At 52.3% G+C, this 19818-nt stretch overlaps 1 protein-coding gene across 4 annotated transcripts in view; it reads right to left on the minus strand.

Annotated features, from left to right (window-relative positions):
• PDE8A (phosphodiesterase 8A) overlaps window positions 1–19818 on the minus strand; it is a 155671-nt gene that overhangs the window by 30463 nt on the left and 105390 nt on the right. For 3 of the 4 annotated variants that reach the window (XM_042987985.1, XM_042987982.1, XM_042987984.1), the window contains exons 8-12: window positions 19226–19363; window positions 14142–14230; window positions 12503–12554; window positions 12359–12401; window positions 4868–4945 (exon numbers count right to left, since the gene is read on the minus strand). In XM_042987985.1, the coding sequence (XP_042843919.1) occupies window positions 4868–4945; window positions 12359–12401; window positions 12503–12554; window positions 14142–14230; window positions 19226–19363 (400 nt within the window). The remainder of the gene's footprint in view (window positions 1–4867; window positions 4946–12358; window positions 12402–12502; window positions 12555–14141; window positions 14231–19225; window positions 19364–19818) is intronic. The other variant, XM_042987983.1, reaches the window with a different exon arrangement.

Consider the following 19818-nt stretch of genomic DNA (forward strand, 5'->3'; position numbering starts at 1 on the left):
AAAAAAAAAATAGCACAATGATGGCACAAAAACAGACACATAGACCAATGGAATAGAGACCCCAGAATTGGACCCACAAAAGTATGGCCAACTAATCTTTGACAAAGCAGGAAAGAATACCCAATGGAAAAAAGATAGTCTCTTTAACAAATGGTGCTGGGAGAACTGGACAGAACATGCAGAAGAATGAAACTAGACCACTTTCTTACACCATTCACAAAAATACACTCAAAATGGATAAAGGATCTGAATATGAGACAGGAAACCATCAAAACCCTAGAGGAGAAAGCAGGAAAAAACCTCTCTGACCTCAGCCGCAGCAATTTCTTACTTGACACATCCCCAAAGGCAAGGGAATTAAAAGCAAAAATGAACTATTGGGACCTCCTGAAGATAAAAAGCTTCTGCACTGCCAAGGAAACAATCAACAAAACTAAAAGGCGACCGAGGGAATGGGAAAAGATATTTGTAAATGACCTATCGGACAAAGGACTAGTATCCAAAATCTATAAAGAACTCACCAAACTCCACACCCGAAAAACAAATAATCCAGTGAAGAAATGGGCAGAACACATGAATAGACACTTCTCTAAAGAAGACATCCAGATGGCCAACAGGCACATGAAAAGGAGAAGCTCAATGTTGCTCCTCGTAAGGGAAATACAAATCAAAACCTCACTGAGATACCACCTCACGCCAGTCAGAGTGGCTAAAATGAACAAATCAGGAGACTATAGAGGCTGGAGAGGATGTGGAGAAACGGGAACCCTCTCGCACTTTTGGTGGGAATGCAAACTGGTGCAGCCACTCTGGAAAACAGTGTGGAGGTTCCTCAAAAAATTAAAAATAGATCTACCCTATGACCCAGCAATAGCACTGCTAGGAATTTACCCAAGGGATACGGGAGTACTGATGCATAGGGGCACTTGTACCCCAATGTTTCTAGCAGCACTCTCAACAATAGCCAAATTATGGAAAGAGCCTAAATGTCCATCAACTGATGAATGGATAAAGAAATTGTGGTTTATATACACAATGGAGTACTACGTGGCAATGAGAAAGAATGAAATATGGCCCTTTGTAGCAACATGGATGGAACTGGAGAGTGTTATGCTAAGTGAAATAAGTCAGAGAAGGAAAGATACCGTATGTTTTCACTCTTATGTGGATCCTGAGAAACTTAACAGAAGACCATGGGGGAGGGGAAGGGAAAAAAAAAAGTTAGAGCAGGAGGGAGCCAAAGCATAAGAGAGTCTTAAAAACTGAGAACAATCTGAGGGTTGATGGAGGGTGGGAGGGAGGGGAGGGTGGGTGATGGGTATTGAGGAGGGCACCTGTTGGGATGAGCACTAGGTGTTGTATGGAAACCAATTTGACAATAAATTTCATATTAAAAAAATTGCACAATGAAAAAAGGCAAGAAGAAGAAATAAAGGTCACAAAGACTGTTCTGTGTGTGCTCAAACCCAAAGGAATCTACAAACAGTACTCTTAGAGCCAATGAATAAGTTTATCAAGGTTACTGGGTACAAGGTCAGTACACAAAAGTCAATTTTATTTCTAGAAACCGGCAACAGACAATTAGAAATTGAAATAAACATCATTAGGAAAGCCTCAAAAAACACCAATATTTAGGAATATACGTAAGGAAAGATGTGTAGGATTTATACACTGAAAACGCAGAACTGAGAGGAAGTAAAAACAACCTAGAGACACAGAGCATATCGTACCACTGAGCTTTCCCTTTTCCCTGAATTGATCTGTAGATTCAAGACATTCTTAGACAAGACCCCAGGAGGCTGTGTGTGTGTAAAGTAACAAGCTGATTCTAAATCTTATACGGAAATGCAAAGGACTTGGAACAGCCAAGACGACCTTGAAGAGGAACAACTTGAAACTAACTACCAGATATCAAGAACTGTAGAGGCTGTAGCAATCGATGGTGGTGTTGGTGCAAGAACAGACTAAGAGAACAGTGAAACAGAAGAGTCCAGAAAATGACTGTATACTTATAGTCCCCTAATTGACAATAATAGCACTGCTACAAAGATGTTTTTTTTTTTTTTTTCCTCTCAATATGGTGATGGGCCAACTGGGTTTCCATGTAGGGAGAAAATTCATCCTTGAGCCCTACCTTCACCAGTTAGGCCAATTTGAAATGGATCACAGACCTAAGGTGCAAGATAAAACAAGAAAATTTCTACGAGAGAACGTAAGAGAATATCTTCATAACCTTGGGATAGGGAAAGATTTCCTGAACAGGACACAAAAAAGCACCAGCTATGATAGAAAACACTGATAGAATGAGCTTTATTAAAACTAAGAACTTCTGTTCATTAAAGACCATTAAGAGAGTGAAAAGGCAAACCACAGACTAAAAAAATGTATTTGTGATGCCCATATCCAAAAGAGGACCCATATCTAAAATATATAAAGAATTCCAGGGTGGCTGGGGGGCTGTCAGTCAAGCGTTCAACTCTTTTTTTTTTTTTTTTTTTAATGTCTATTTTTGAGAGTGAGAGAGAGGGATGAGCGGGAGAGAGAAGCCATGCAGGCTTCACATCATCAGCTCAGAGCCTGACATGACCCTCGATCGCACGAGCCATGAGATCATGACCTGAGCCAAAACCAAGGGTCGGATGCTTAACTGACTAAGCCATCCGGGGGGGCCCAAGCATCCAACTCTTGATTTTGGCACAGGTCACGATCTCACGGTTGTGAGATAAAGTCCTGTGTTGGGCTCCATGCTGAGTGTGGGGCTGGCTTGGGATTCTGTCTCTCCCTCTCTCTGCCCCTTCCCTGCTCTCACTCTTTCTCAAATAAGTAAACATTAAAAAATAAAAAATATAAAGAATTCCTATAAGCCAACAAGAGAAACTCAATTATAAAAATTGGCAAAATATCTGAACAGCATTCACAAAAGAGGATTTCCAAATGGTTAGTAAGCGTATGAAGGGGGTACTCAACCTCATTAGTCGTCAGGAAAATTAAAATTAAAACCGTACCCACCAGAATTGCTGAAATTGAAAATGCTGAGCTAACCACTTCTGGAAGGCTGCAGAGCAACCAGAACACCCACACCTCAGCGATAGGGGGTGACCTGATACAACTCACACCAGAGAGACCTCTGCAGCTGCCCAAAGGCCCAGCAATTCCACTTCTAGGCAGGACAGGAACACGTGCCCACCCCCAGAAAGACTTGTGTAAAAACATTCACGCAGCCATCCTATTATTTTAAGTAGGCTCCATGCCCAGCACAGAGCTCAACGCATGGCTCAATTCGGGGCTCGAACTCACAACCCTGAGATCAAGAGCCGGACGCTTAACCGACTGAGCCACCCAGGCGCCCCTGCAGCCTTATTCTTAACAGCCCCGAAGTGGAAGGATGAACACAGATGCCTCTGAATAACGGATAAGGGTGGCACGTCCCTGCGACAGAGGACTGCCGAGCAATAAAGACAACAAAGAACGGACTCGCCTAGCAACATGGATGGATCTCAAAAACCTAAAATAAGTGATAGAAGCCAGACTCAAGCAGCACGTGCTGTACGATCTCTGTGAAGCACAAGAGGCCAACTTAATTTACGGTCCCAGAATCAGTGGCGGCCTCTGTGCCGTAAAAGGTGTGCGTGCGCGCGTTTTCTGTATCTGCTTTGAGGGGGCAGTTGCACGAGTGTTGAACTGCTGAAACTCACGGAACTGAACATTCGACATCTGAATTTCACTGTATGTATATTATAACTAAGTTAAAAAAGAGTGGCGATTAAAAACCAGAAACGTTACAAGAAAAATGTTTAACTCTTAAAAATAGAGGGGGACCGAGTCAGCCTAAGGACAGACAGAAGCAAGAGGGGAGGAGCGGAGACTGCTGTGTGTGGGGGGGGGGGGGGACTTTGCCCCTGCCCGCTCTGCCCGAGGACTTGGGAGGACCACGGGGCTGCTCGAGTGGAGGCCGCAGCGAAGACGGTGGTGGCAGCTCCCACCGCCCCTGCAGGGCACCATGCACCCTCACCCCTCACACAACCCTCTGGGGACAGCACACCTGCCCCCCAGGTCACGGTGAGGAAACGGAGGCACGCGGGTCTACCCACAAGGTTGCGCGGACAGTACATGAAGCTGGGACCGGAATCAAGGTGATTCTGAGGCCAAAGCCCGTTTCTCGCCCGTGTTGCAGGGCGGGGCCTGTGCAGTCTTTCCAGTGCGGGACATATTTGTCTTTTCGGAGCCTCGCAGCCAACCTGAGGACACTCGATCTCTTGTCTAATCCGAGTTGCTATTGCCCTGGAAAGCTGTGGCTTTTTATCTAGTGACGATCGACTCCACACGCTTCCCTTTTCATCTCTGGGTCCAGGAAAGTACCCAGCCAGCAGTAACATGTGCCTCCACACTGTATTAACCATTTTCGTTACATTTTAAAAACGACTAAATCATTCGGGCCACATAGCTATGTAATCTTAAAAAATTATATTCCAATTAAAACGTACTATTTGCTTAATAAGGGTCTTTTGCATCCCCAAATGCAGCTCACCTCTCCACCAAAGGGAAGTTTCCATGGCAACCCACGACGGACTATGTTAAGAATTTCTAGATGCATTGTGCACCACCCATACAGTAACGGAGATCAACAGACATCTTCCGCTGTTCACAGTTTAGAAAATCAACGATAGAATACATAGTAAAATGTATCCACGAAAAGGCTGAGAACGGAGCCCACCGGCAGGAGTCGGGGGAGGGGACACGGACTCAGGCTGTAGAGCGTCCCCTCCCCTGTCCCGCACTGCAGGTGGACAGGGACCCGGAGAGGAGACTGGGGACCGAGTGTCAGGAGTTCACCTGCTCTGCCCCTTCCCCTCGTCTTTGCACCTACCTTCACTTGCTCGAGAGGCAACAGCTCTGACATCGAGCGAGCTTTTCCTTCTGTCTTTGTGTTTGCCTGACTGATTATCTGTGGAAACAATTAAACTATAAATCACCTCTTCAAAGGGATTTTGACAACAGATTAGGAAAGTTACCAATTTAAAATTTTTCAACAACAAAATGTGGGAATTAGAACACCATTTAAGAAGCCCCCCACAGCAACAGAATGCCCAGAGATGAAGGCTTTGACCAATGAGGTTTTAAGGGGGGGGGGGTGACTTCCTCAAAATGTCCCATCTGGTTATAGTCATAAGCAACTGCCCTATAGCTTCCAGATTATGTAGTTACAGAGTCCTGGGACATGAAGCCAAAACTAGAAGAAATGAACCCAGGAAAAGTCTTCCTATCATACTGCTGCATATATAATTGAGTAAAACGGTAAAAAAAAAATTTTGATTCCTGCCCATCCTTGCCTCAAAAGGAATTTTTTTTTTTTTTTTAAACAATACATGCTCTAAAATGTCCCAGGAAAGAATGTACCTCTCTTCAAGGGTAGCACAGGGAGCGCTGATGGGTTTGGGGTCTATTTCAGATGACAGTTTATCGATCTCCCCGACCCCACGGCTCTTCCGGGCTGTCTCTGCCTCCTCTCTCCCTCGACCTCCCATGCCAATCAATGACAAGGCACAGGTGACCTTCCTTCCTGTCCCCTCCTCTGTGCAGGTGCTACACGTGGTGCTGAGCCTCTCTGACCTGTCCCCATTTCACAGACGAGGAAACCGGCAGCCGCCCTGCTGTGAGGGAACATGGAGCCGGCGCTCGGGCCCCCCGACCTGCACGCCGCGCCTTCTCTGCCTTCGCTTGGCCCCCTCACCTGGAGTCCTGCTCAGCCACAGGATCTGCGTGCAGGCCCCAGGCACCCCTCCCCACCATCAGGAAGTCCCTTCACTTGTTCTTTGCTTCGTTCTCTTCCACGCGGGCACCGGCAGCAAACTCGTCAAGTCACGGATGACCTCCTTGTTTCTACATCTGAAGGACACGGTTCAATTCCTACCTGGCTCGACTGCGGTCCCAGACACAGCTAACCACTCTTTCTGGAAACTCACACTTTGCACACGTTCACCTTCTCCTGGTTCTCCTTCTGTCTCCTACTCTTCCTTCCCAATCTCCCTCTTCCTCGGCCCCCCTCGTCATGGCTCCCTCTTCCTGGATCCCAAGGTTGTCCTTAGCCCTGCTCATCTTCTCAGACAACACGTCTCCTCGGGAGATCTCATTTCTTCGTACAGCGGAAACTAACTCCTGTGCTGCTGCCCTATCCCAGGCCTCTCCTGAGAGCCAGACTTCCATCTCAGCTGGCCACTGGCCACCTCTAGCTGGACACCCCTCAGGAATTTCCAGTCAACTCATGGTCTCCCGCATATCCACTGAAGTTTGAAACAAGTCCTACGTGACTTCTCTGTACCTCTCCCTCAACTGGTCAGCTAAATCTACAGATTTTATCTCCTAAATACCTCTTCAATCTACCCCTGCTCTGTCCCTGTCCTAGCTAGACACGTGCCATCCTCCTCTGGATTATGACAGAATGACAGCCTCCCACACTGGTCCCACAGTCCCCAATCTTATCCCCAACCTTGTCCCCTTCATCCCATTCTCCGTAGGCAGCCAGGCGATCCTCCTAAAACAGATCACTCTCCCAATTACGACAATTCAATGGTTCATCACTATTTTTAGGACACGATTTAAACTCCCTCGTGTGGCACCCAGAGTCTAGGATAGCTGGATCTCCTCTTTCCAGCCACGACCACCTATTTGTGACGTGCTAGTTCACCTCACACCCTTCTACGCCTTGGCACGGACTGCTCACCTCCACTTGGGAACCTGCCCCTCCCATGCTGCCTTCTTCACCTGGTTAACTCTCGATACTCTCTGAACACGCGGTTCAGGTACCATAACCTCGGTGAATGTTCTTCTAATGCCTCCTCGCACCCCCAACATCGCCAGTAACCACCTACTTTACCGTCTACCTTCCTCACCGGCTCTGGAGGACACGAGCGCAGGAATAGCCTTCCTGTCTTTTTCTTGGGGGACCAGCACTGCCCAGCCATTAACAGACCCTCAACAGACACCTGCAAATCCCTGAGCGTGGGTGAAAGTATCGCCTCACACAACGCTCTGCTTCCACGGCTCCCTTGCTTGAAACCCTGCAGCGCCACGGGGAGAAAGTAACTGGCTGGCAGCCAAGGACAGGCCACTTGCCAGTCTGCCTCTCGCCTCACCTGCCGTGACCACACGTGGCTGTCAGCACGCCTGCCCCTCCCGCTTCCCACACGACACTGTATCCTCTCTGGATGCTCACTCCCTCAAGTCGGATCGCCCTCCCCCCCCCCCCCCCCCCCCCCCCCCCCCCCCCCCCCCCCCCCCCCCCCCCGCCACACACAGACCCGGTATGACGGCTGTGAACTTACAAGGTCACTCCTGCATTCTTCTCCCCTGGAGCCACTCAACAGACACTCTCTGGGCGCCTCCCATGTAATGGGCCCTACGCCAGGCATTAGGGATATGAAGACGGATAAGGCAGGTCTCCTCCGGGAGACAGGCGGACAGCAGATGAGTTAAGTTTAGCAGATGCAGCCAAGAAGAGGAGGGGACCATCTCCAGGAGGAGGAAGCCGCTTGCCTACAGACCAGAGTGTAGCTGTCTGGAAGCAAAATGCAGCGCGTGTAACCAAGGACTGGGTCGGGGCAAAAGTGGAAGGAGAAGCGCAGGCTTCCGTTTGTACTGAACGTTTTAAAGTCGCTTTATCGCCGTGTAAATACTGGATCTTCCTGGTTCCCATTCGAGACCCATCTCCAACAGCCTGCCCCTGCTGGGATGCCGCTCCCGCTGGTCGGCTCTCAGAAGCAGACTCGGGGATTGTCGGAGGGTGAATGCGGGGTTCACATCTCAGGCAGCCCGCAAGCCCTAAGGAGCACGAGCCAGGCCCTCACCACAAACCGGAGAGCTCCGAAGCACCCGGCCTGGTAACGGACAGCAGGATGCACAGGCCTCGACCGCCCGGGGCTCGGATCCCGCACCACCTGTGACTTCCGCTCTGTGCTCTCGGTGTCCTGTTCCTTAAAGTGTGATCCTCCCACACAGCCCCATAGTTTTAGGAGAGAAAAACGAGCAGCATTTCCTTGCCTTGCTGGGTAAATCCAGGGAACCCCAGAGAAGCAGTGAGAGTGGGAACCGTTCGGCACCTACAAATGCGCCTCCACTGCCACATTAATGCTGTGCTGTCAGCATGAGCTCCATTAAAACATTTTTTTTAACGTTAATTTATCTTTGAGAGAGAGAGAGAGAGAGAGAGAGAGACAGAGACTGAGCGTGGGTGGGAGAAGGGCAGAGAGAGAGGGAGACACAGGATCCGAAGCAGGCTCCAGGCTCCGAGCTGTCAGCACAGAGCCCGACGCGGGGCTCGAACTCACAAACCGCGAGATCGTGACCTGAGCCGAAGTCGGACGCTCAACTGACTGAGCCCCCCCGGCGCCCTGTAAGCTCCATTTTGGTTACAGGGAAGCTGAGAACTGGGTGTCTCGCACGACTTGCTTACAGGTCACTGCTGGGAGCGCGGCGGACTTTCAGAGAACTTTCTCGGCATTCTCAACAGTTGGAGCATTTGTGGACTGCCTGCTCTGCCCCGGGACCACTGACCTCCCAAGAGCCTGGTCAACAAGCTGCTTGTCAGCCCTCCTCCTCCGTGGTGTCTCTACCTCCTCCAACTGAGAAAGCCGGCTTCCTGCAGACCCAGACTAGCACTCCAGGGCCTCGCAGGGTCTGCGAGGCCCGTACCAGTGGCCCCAACCCCACAGCTCAGGAGAATACCTGTAAAATACGCTGCCCGACCTGGAACATGGCCCGTTCCTGGTGAGGCCTTTCCCACCCATCTTGTCCTGTGAGCTACCCAGGCCCCCACCAGGGAACAGAGTGCAGGCCTCTCATAAGCAAAGACACGTGCCGCCTGGCACACGATGGCTGAATTCTGGTTGCACGAAGGACTTCCACATCCTGCTTCCCTACACGTGCCCTCCATGTCTGCTGGTGTTGGGCCCCCACCCTCAGCGCCTCTCCTTCCCGCCTCACCTCCTCTCGTCAGGAGAGCTGCCCAGGCCACGACTCTGGCCTCTCCATACGCCCCCAGACATCTCCACTGGACCATTCCAGGCACCCTAGATGGACCAAGTTCAAATCTAAACTTGCTGTCCTCTCCCTGCACAAACCTGCTCTTTCTCCCGCACTTACTATTTTCATCTGTGCCATCCAGTGGCCAAGCTAGAAATCTTGGTGACATTCTCAAGTGTCTTCCCTTCATCCCTCGCATGGTGCTGCTCCCAAGTCCTACTGATTATACCAAGTGACTCTTTGCCTGGAGTCTTTTCTCCGTACCACCACCATGACTGTCTTTCCCAGAAGGGGTCCCCTTTTCATTTACTTCTTTAAGGACAGACTCCTGCCCCCTCTGCTTGCAGGAGGAAATCCAAGCAGGCCTGGCCCGGCATCACCTGTCTCGACGGCTTTATGCACACTGCTCATCCCCGCAGGAATGTTCTTCCTGTCCTGGGGCTGACCCCGCCCTCTCTCCAGAGACCAGCTCAGCCCTCGTGTCATTACTGCTGGCAAGTGGCGCCCGTTCTCCCCCACTGTGGCACTACAGAGTCTGTTCAAATTACTGCTTCCTTCCCCCCTCCAGTGAACTCCGTGTTCATTTCTGTGCCGAAAGCTGGCTCAGAGCTGACTCCAGACCGACTCAAGGTTTACAAACTGGACAGATGACACATGTGGTGTCTTCGGTGACACCGGTATCATGTGCTTCCAGCCAGGTATGAAAGACCACAGGTGTGGCAGCGAAGCACGGCTGTGAGGAAGCCACTGTGCCCGTGGTGACAGCGACATCGTGCCAGGACGTCGGCAGAGCCTCGGTGTCCCCGCCACACCGCTCCTAGGGCACGCCTTCGACAGTGGGGACGGTCACCCACCTTCCTGTTTGTCTCAGATCAATTCTTAAGCTTTTTCGTCCATTCTGTGAGCCACCCTATTTCCTTCCACTAAACTCCTTTTCTGCTTCAGAAATGACAGTGCCGTGTGTAACCGAGGGTCCTGGCTGGTCCGTGGCCCGTGACCGCTTCCCTCCCTTCCCGGGGCAAGACCGTGGTCGGTAGAGTCTTGTGGACATAAAGGTGGTTACGCTGCTGGGGGGCGGGAGGAGACCAGAGAGCCAGGTCCTCGGGGTGAGATGGGGAAGACTCCAAAGCGGGCACCAATCAGGTGCCGAGACAGAACGGCCCGGCACAAGAGCAGTCTGGGAGGCTCTGCCCTTGCCCGACACCTAGGACCAGGTCACTGAGTCCCCCTGCCAGTCCCCGCCCTGCTGCTTCCTGGCCGCCAACTCCGAGGTAGCATTTACCCCTTCCGAGCTTAGTGTCTCTCTCTGTAATAAAGGGGTGTTGGCGACAGCCAGGCCTACCTCACAGGGCTCTTCCGAAAGAAAAAAAAATATCCAAGTAACGGCACTCCGTGACCTTGCAGCGTAAGGGTCAATGTCCTGGGGGGCCTGCGTTCCCCGGCTCCATCCTGACCCCTTCAGCCTTGTAGTCCGGCTTCTGCCCCCACCACCCTCCTGACCCCGCACGTCTACAGGTCATAAGCGCGTTCTTGGATGCAAGAGCCGAGGTCTCTCTCCACCTCTGGCTCCGTACTCCCCTCCCTCACCTCTGCACGGTCAGCTCTGACTGTGATCCAACGCTTCCCTCTCCCCTCCCCTGGCCGCAGTAACACCCCCCACCCAGCTTCCTGTTCCCCCTCTGAGCCCGGTGCAGGTGGGTCTCCGGGAATCTTCTCCCCGGCTCCTTCCCTGCCATTTGTCCTCCGTAACCCTTGCGACCCCTGGGCTCCGCCTCGTCAGTTCCACACCTGGGTTACTTGCAAATGCTTCGCTGGCCAGCAAGGTTACATCTGTCCCAATCTCTTTGCAGAACACAGGAACAAGGGCTCCGGTACTCAACAGAAATCATCACGCTACTCCCCTGCTTAAAGTCCTCAGTCCCCACTACCTATAGACAAAAATCCGAATCTCCTACCTGGTATCCAGGGACCCTTTGTGATCCCAACTGCCCTTCCACACTGACCAGTCAAAATTTAGTCCTGTTTTCCCTTGAACACGTTCTGACCTTTCCCTCCTCTACGACTGTTTATATTTCTGGAACGCTTTTCCTTCCACACCCCTCTCCTTCTTCAATCCACGTCTCCCTGTCTGGAACTCTCCCCTCCTCCTCTGGGCCACCATGGCACCGCTGGTCCTTTCCCTTCTCTTTGCTGTTCCCCTGGCCATCAGCTGGTCTCTCTTCCTCTCCAGGGAAAGCCCTGACCGCTCCTGGCGCGCCCGCAGAGTTGTCCGAGTCTGTGCTGGAGACCTCCAGAGCTGGCCAGCCGGATTCCAGGCCAGCTCTACCGCGTCCTACGTGGGTTACCCTTGGGCAAATCAGTTAGCCCTCGTTTCCCTACCTGTAAAAAGGGAACTTCATCCACAAAGTGTCTACCCCCTGGGTCACTGCAAGGGTTCAGTTACATACACTAATTCAAGCACTTAGCACATGGCTGTGGGCACAGTACACACTCAGAAAAACACCTAGAATGAATGAGTGAATGAATGAATGAATGAATGTATGTATGTATGTATGTGTGCATGTATGTTCTGGGTATGTCTGTCTGTCTGTCTGTCTGTTCTGGCACTGCAGGAAGCACCTCAGCAACAGCTGGTGGGACGGAAGACAGATTCTTCTCCCTGGATGCTCCTACGGACTGGCTGGGCAACCACCCGGCATGGCAGGCTGCGGTCCAGCACCCAGGTGGGCTTGCTGGAGAGCCTGTCGCTTCGCCCAGGGTGGCCAGAGTAGACAGTGGGCGTGGTGAGGCCACGGCACACGCTGAGAGGAAACAGGCAATTCCAGGCCAGGGGGAAACGTTTGCGCTAACAGATGCGGGCCTGAGCGGGTGGGGTCCGAGGCGTGACAGGGGACAGATACGGGGTGAGCCAAGTCTGATGGGGTCCAGCTACCTCCCTACAGGCTGGAGGGGACTACTGTCCGATGAAGACATCCCCGCTCAGTGCTGTAGCCTGACACCCAGCACTGTTGCCTCCTAGAGCACAGATGAGGCCAAGAAACCACAGTTCACTCAACGCATCTTCACTTAAGTTCATGCACCGGAGGTGACCAGTTCTCTCCCCGCAACACATCTTCACGGAAGTTCACGCGTTGGACGTGGGTTCTCTCCCCACCCCACGACACCCGTCAGAACTCCCACGGGCGCTCGGGTCCCTGCCTGGGGAGCCAGGGAGAGAAACACCGCCACGGCGCTAGGAAAGCAGTCCCTCCTGCACACAAGGCGCCAGACAGAGTAAGGGTCTGTTTCTCTTTTTTTCAAAAGCTTGACGACCCCAAAGAATGAACGCGCAGCAGCATACCTGTGTGAGGGTCAGACTGAACACTTTCAGTTCTTTTCTCGGCCTAGAAATGAACGTAAAAACCATTAGTTCTGATTGTCTACTTATAGGAGCAGGAAGTCTTGCCGGGGTACACCTGGGGGCCCCAGGGCTCCCCTTACGTACCTTATTGTTGCCATTGCACACTCTGATAATGGACACATAGTGTCTAATTTTTCTGCAAGTAGAAAACAATGCATTATTTCTCTCCTGGCTCTCTGTTCTGATGGATATGTAGCTAATTTTCACCATGAAAGAGCCTCTCTCTTTCACAATACACAAAATGCCTGGAGCAGAGCACGTCTATTGTTTGTGGCCAAGGCCACCAAGAAGCACCCCAGAGTCTACACACATCCTCTGGTGTCTCTGTAGACAAGAAGTTGACTCTCTAGCAAAAACAACACAGCTCTTCCAAATCATCACAACACAGAATAAAAACACCCGTGTTTTAAAAAATGGACTGTTAACCAACGGAAAGCCTTGAATTCCTTAGCATGTTTTCATTTTCACAGCCCTTTGTATTAATGTTCTTTCCCAGGTTCTAACAAACAGTGTGCTCACAGTCACTCAGGGCAGCGCCACAGGCCACGCTGAGGGCCAAGGCCACATGTAGCTGGTGGGGGGGGGGGGAGAGTGCGGGGGGGGGGGGGGGGGTACTAAGACAAAGCACCTAGGGCTCATCCCGGAAGTCGCAAACTTGACTCCTCACTTATTTACTGGGCCTTCCATTTTTCCCTGGATAATTAAATCCTTATATAATTATTGCAAAAACTTTGGAAAGGACATTAAAAGGCAAAGAATCAGAACAGAGAGCCCACACAGCCCCGCCTCCCTGAGGCCATCGCCAACCGGCAGCCAAGCCTGGTGACCAACCACGTGAGCCACCGCAGTGGCCCCGCTGCGCCGAGCACCGGCGGCCAGACCCTGGGCCAGAAACCCCACCTCCCCAGCCTCAAGTTTCCTCATCTGTAAAATGGAGTGCCGACGCCACAGCGCGTGCTTAGGAGGCAATGAACTGACGTCTACCAGGCACTGGGCAGGCCCAGGGAGGGCCGGGCTGGAGGCACAGCAGCAGCTGCTGGGGCTGCCACCGCCGCGTCTCTTCCTGCTCTTTTCTCTCCTTCTATTTTCAGGATAGAAATCACGCACTGGGTCTGATTTTGCATTTTCATGTTTGCATTCATCTTCAGCATTTTCCCCGTTTAATTTTCTATGATCGTCATTTCTAATGGTTGCATATTTCATCGTGGGGTGTCCTGCAATTCACATTCATCATTTCCTGGCGTTCGTCCTATTTAAGATAAACTCTGAGACAAACCACAGGGCGTTTTCGGGCTCCTGCTAGACAACACTCTGCCATCTGCAGTCACATCTGTTTTACGTGAGAATTTCTATAAAGGGCAGTGTTTTAAATGCTTTTATCTCATTTGATAGGCCTAGGCAGAAATAATACACAGGCTATCAACTGAGCTAAAAACCTTCTAAATACAGGGAGTCCATCAGGTAGTGTCCCCCACACACAGCTTAATAAAGTGACATTCTAATTTAAATACGGGAGAGTCTCTTTTGTGTCCATGCGGCATAAGCAAGACCGTCTGGAACCTGGTGGCTCCAGGTCACAAGCGGGAGGGCCAGGCCGTAGCCACAAGGGATGGCCTGGAAGAACGTCATTCTTGGATGACATCTGACTTTGTTACAAGTCTTTCTTTTAAATTTCTGCATGCCAAGCAGAGCGTGCTGACCGAAGTATGCTGTCTCCACTCACCCTCCCTGTCCGACGACAGGTACTATCTTCACGTTCTGTTGTACGTTGTCTCCATTTTTCTTTTTGGCGTGGTAAATTCCTTGCCACTCCTAAAAATGGAACATAAGCATCATTACACCGTGTGTTCAGAGCATAAACCCAAGAACATCTTCCACTCAGGTTCGGGTTCATTTACCATGGCTAAAGCAATTAGGATAAAGAATTACCCCAACCCCAAACAGGATTTTCGGTAACCTGGCCATTTTCCCCAAGTCCGTCCCCTCGGGGGCTGCTGACAAACGCCAGCCCCCCACAGTCTGAGTGGTGACAGGTCAGCGGCCGGCTGCCAGCAAGAGGCCCTGGGCCCACGAGTGAATCGCTGAAGAGCGCTGGCTCGCTTCCCCACACGGGTCCCTCCTGTCCTAGCTCCTGCCTGTGCAGGGGAGGAGCGGTGCGGCCTCTGCCCCTGCATTCGGGAGGGGAGACCCTCAGGACCCGGGGGCGTTGTGTGAGGGCCACGGTCCCTCCGTGGAGGTCAGGGAGGGGAACAGCCAGGTCTGGGCTCAGGTATAACACATCAGTGAGACTTTAAAAGCCGAGGCCGCAGTTACACCAGCTGTGCTCCAGTGAGCAGACAGAATATACAGGATCCTTTTAGAACAAAACTGCAGCCTGGGACAGGAGGTGCACACGTGCCGTGACCACAGTGAGAGAACAGGGGCTACAGGTGGTTCCCTACCCCTGGGGTGGCAAGGACAAGCCTGAGGTAGAGCGGGGTTCTGTTCCCGCCCAAGAGGTTGGGAATCCCTCCAAGAGTCACCAAGGTCCTCAAGCTATAAATATCCTTAAAACCCACTGTGGGACACTGAACTTCTAGGGTATTCCATAACCTTCCTGCCCTTCTAGATCCCCCGGGACCTGGGGCTGACCCAGGCGGGAAGCCTTGGTGGCCTAGCTCCAATCTCCTGTCCAGACCCTCACACAGGGTCAATTCTGGAATCTTCCATGCTTATGGCATGGCAACCTGCGTGCAAATGCCAAAAGGAAAATCTCATTTTCAGGCTCCTCTGAGAAAGCAGACTGAGCAGAAACCAGGACGTTCGGACAGAAGCGAAGGATGGTTACCGATGCTTCTCAACGTATTTCTGAAAACAGTGGGCGCCAAGGAAGGACTGACATAAAAGCCTGAGAGCCCAGCTCAGGGCTTACTTGGCCCAGAGCAGAAGGGAGCTGAGGCTCTTACTCACTATAGTTCTGAGGGGAGACTGGCCAGTGCCCAGAACAGGCAAGGACTAAACAGGGGTCCCTGGGCAGGAAGGTACAGTGTGTCCTCCTCACCCACAGCCCGCTATCCCCCAAGGGGGCTTCAGCAGACGGGTCCAAGACTTACTTCTGAAGCTCACGATCAAGAGAAATATGGGAAACTGACTGTGGTGATGTTTATAAAACTGTGAACAGACCAAACACTACAGAACTGTAGACTTTAAGTGGGTGAATTGTGTGGTATGTGAATTCTCAATTATTCTCAGTAGAGAATAATTCTTTCAATAGAGCTGTTATATAAGACAAAGAGGGAGAAAAATGGGAGACCAATTCAATCCATCAATCAATCAACACTTTAAAATACATCTGCAGGATTTTCTCTCCTGTCTGAAAAGACATGGGCACCAAGCAAAGGTAGAAAAGAAGCCAATTCGGCCGGAGCTGAACAGTCCGGCCAAGGAACAGGCCGGTTTGGGCAGAGGTTCTGCTTGGAGGAGAACAGTTTCACGTGTAAGTCTTTCAGTTGCCAACAGAAACAAACAATAGTTACTCATCACAGATCGTATTTCTTATCAGAAACAATTACCTATCATAAATACATAAGTTTTAGTTCCCGAGAATACCAAAGCACGACCTGAGAATGCGGTTATGAAGATTCAATCCGGAAAAGCACGAGGTCCTGACACACGGCAACCAGTAAATGGCTGTTCCGGCCCAGGTGGTTTTGCACAGGCCTCTCTCTGCGGGCCGAGCCCCCCTCAGAACGGCACCGGGGCCCACACCTCGCTTCTGTTCGGGGGCAAGCTAAGCACCAAGCTGGCATCTCTGACCATCAGGACAGCCCCTTCTTGATGCCTGGTGTCTAAGAATGAAATCTCTGTCATCCGCTGTCCTGTCCCCAGGGTCTGCACATGGTAAACAGTCCAGGGACACTGGAGCTTCTGTTCACTGAATGGAAAAGGCAGGCCGAGGTCAGACTGTAGAATGCTTGCAGCCAGGCCAAGGGATGTGACCTCTACACTGGCAGAGTGACGTGATCAGACTAATCACTCGGGAGTGGGGAGTGTGCTGACTGGAGGTGGAGGTCACGGGTCGGGGAGACCTGACTGGGTTCAGCCACCACAACCCAGGGTTGGGGAGAAGGCCCTCCGTAAGGTCAGGCCCAGGCAGCGGACTCTCCAAGGCAGGGGTTTAACAGACGTCAGGGCTGAGTGATGGACTTGACGCCGGAGGGTAGGGAGGAGCCAAAAGCCTGCCAGGAATGGGCGTCCGGGCAAGTGTGAGGACGGCCAACAGGCAGAGGCAGCAGAGGCTGGAGGGGACGACAGGAAATCATCGCTGTCAGACAAGGTGATGGCGGGACGTTGCACGAGGCCCTGGAGAAGAGGCTGGGGCTAAAAGCGGGAGGCGTGGGACATCCGTGTGGAGTAGCAAAGGTGCCTCGGCAAACAAGAAGCTTTCTGAGGAGCACAGCATGGATGAAGGACCCTGGTAAACGCGGGAGGAAACGTGCACTGAGGGAGCCAGCGACGGAACAAAGCAGAGGACCTGGAACTCCAAGTTCTGAAAAGCCAGTGGGGCTCTGTGGCCACACATCATTATTACAGGCAGACACCCGAGCAGCCAACATTTGCTCAGTGCCCACGAGACACAACTTCCAAGGGAAGAAAATTCAGTTTCTAAAGGAGAAGAACCCGTGTAAGGTTTAGGTGTCTGAGAAGAGGAGACCGTAGGGTCTAGAGCCTGCGAGACGAGTCCTGGGGACGAGGAAAAGGGGGGAGTCGGGAAGGATGTGCAGGGATGCAAGGAAGCCTGAGCACGGAAGCTGAAAATCAAGGTCACCTAATACCAGCAGGTGCTCTCCCAAAGAGGGGCTGCTGGCTGAGAACAACATGGAGGGAGTCTGCGGAGGGTAGTGTTTGCAATACTCCTCCTTTGACCATCATCACAATTTCTCCTCTATCCCTAAGGGGCACACCTGGAATGTGACCCTTCAAAGCCCCCAGCGCTGTCACCTAACTACTTCTACGTTCCCATTCTGGTTCCCAGGGCCTGTCTGAGCTCTCTCCACTGAACCCAGCACCACTGTTACCCAGGGCAGCCGACTCCTCAGCAAGCCCTTCTCCCTCCCTAGGGGACCCGATCAGAAAGGCCATGTTTTCTTTCACATCAAAAACCTTCCCGGCTAAGCGGCCTGTCCTGTCTCAGTGCTGGCCGAGGGACCAGCAGGTTACTGACGAAGGACAAACGGCTCTCCCCGGGAGCTCCGAAACATACAAAATAAACAACCGTGTTCCTTTCTGAAATAAAACAGTATTGGGGTCATAACACGATAATCTTTCATATCCTCTGCTCACAATAGATTTTAGAGAACAGGTCTCAGGTGTTCAAGCTTGAGGCCCCTCGTACCTGGTGCCAACAGCATTACGTAGGAGGCGAGATGCCCTTCACACGGATCTCGGTAGATCCCAGGGCCCGGCTCTAGCCCGCTAACGGCCCCGTCCCCACCTCCACTCTCTCTTTGGCGACGAGCGGGGGCCCCCCGTGTTCGGGTTACCAGATGGAGGCGCGCGAGGCCGTCATCTCTGGCTCGCGCCCGGCTGGCCCGCACGACAGAACCGCCGGCTGACCCAGAGGCAGCATGGGGCCTAAATGCCAGGATCGGGGAGGCCGTGGAAAGCCCTCCCAAGGCTTCCGGGACTGCTGCTTGGTTACCACCCTCTGAGGATGCCCCTGCCAACTGAGGGGGGGGGGGGCCGGGCCAGCCTGGGCAGGGTGCCGAGCACCTGAGGCCTACTACCTGCCTCGGCCTCCATGCTCTTTCTGGAGGACCTGCCACTCTCTCCAGAAAGAAAATCATCATCCTTGACAGAACAGCTGAAGGAACGGGATTCAGGAAGTGCCCGTTAGTTATTCCCCAGATGGCATGTCACCGGGCCCTGCCTGCCCTGTCCTTGTCCTCCGCTTGCTCAGCGCCGCGGGAGAGCCAAGGGACACGAACCCACCAAGGGTGTCTCCGGGGCCCCGGTGACGTGCTCTGCTAGACTACGGGACACGTGCTGGCCGGACGTCACAAGGCAGCGGGCAAGAGAGCCGGTCACCGGTATCTCAAGCGTTCGGAGTGACCAGATGATGGGTCTCCCCCTGACTTCCAAACCTTCACGAGAGCCCGGCAGGAAAGACTGTGGAAAAGCAGCAGCCTCGGCATTTCCTGGGCACAACCCGTCTCTTGTCTAAAAACCCAGGAACCGTGAGGTGCTGACGGGAGCCTGGCTCTGAGAAGTCGCCCTTCAGACTGGGCCTGCCTTCCGTCTGTCCCCCCGGCACTGAGATCATGTGACTTGTCCCGTTTGCACCCTTGGAATAGGAGCTCTCTACGAAGGAGTCTGTGTTGTGCCCTTCTGTCTATGCCAGAATCTAGCAGAGTATCTGCCCACGGGAGGCATTCCAGAAAAAGCTGGATGAAAGCAGGAGGCCCAGAGACTTGTTGGGCTCAGAGGCACTCCAAGACCACGGACCTCACCGGCGCGCTCCTCTGCCCAGAGCCATTTGCCAACACCTACCGCTCAGAAGATCAGTGATTAGAAAGGTCAATTTATTTATCATAAAGATGAAAAGAGTAATTTTCAGTGTAACAGCTAATCACACTCTACCCTTTCTTGGCCTCAGTTTCCTCTTCCGCAAAATGGGAAAAATGGGGACGACGCCAGCAGCACTTCCTCGGGCTTCTGCGCAGGGTAGGACTCCGATTCCCCGGCGTGTGCAATGCTCAGTGAGCACCAAGTCTCCTTCCTGTCCTCTCTGTGATGCGAGAGTGAACAAGGGCCGGAGCCCTCACTTACCTTGCCTATCCTGATGCATGAATTTATGGTATCGAGCAACTCAGCCTTTTTTTCGTTTACAGGCACTTCCGCTAACTCCTTGCCTATTAGTTCGCCTGCTTGATAGCCCATGGTTGTTTCAAACGCAGGATTTGCATACTGGGGGGAGACAAAAGAAACAACATCACCCAGATTAGAAGAGAATTTGAAAAGAGGGCAATCAAGGGTATTCACCCCAAGCCGGCTTGCTTCCCTCCTAGAAAGCTCAAGAACCTGGAGCTCCCCACCACAGTTCTAAAGCCCTAAGAGCACACCCCCAGGTGATCCCTGGAGTCCAGAGAAGCCGCTGCTCCAGGGACACCTGGCTGCGCTTTCTGCCGTGGCCCCCGAGGCCCCCAGGAGAGATGGCCTGATCCCACTCGAACACCAACAGAGGAAAGAAGCCACGTGGAGACGGGCCTGAGTTGCTACAAAAGGCTTTTTGGGATGATGATACAGCAGGACAAAGCACCAGACTGAAGTCTGAAGCACTCAGACCCTCCTCTGCCGAGTCCCTTGACCCCTCTAAGTCTCAGTCTGCGTATCTGTGTAATGGGAACAGAACATCTATCTTG

The sequence above is a fragment of the Panthera tigris genome, chromosome B3 (genome assembly GCF_018350195.1).
Source record: "Panthera tigris isolate Pti1 chromosome B3, P.tigris_Pti1_mat1.1, whole genome shotgun sequence".
Classification (NCBI taxonomy): Eukaryota; Metazoa; Chordata; class Mammalia; order Carnivora; family Felidae; genus Panthera; species Panthera tigris.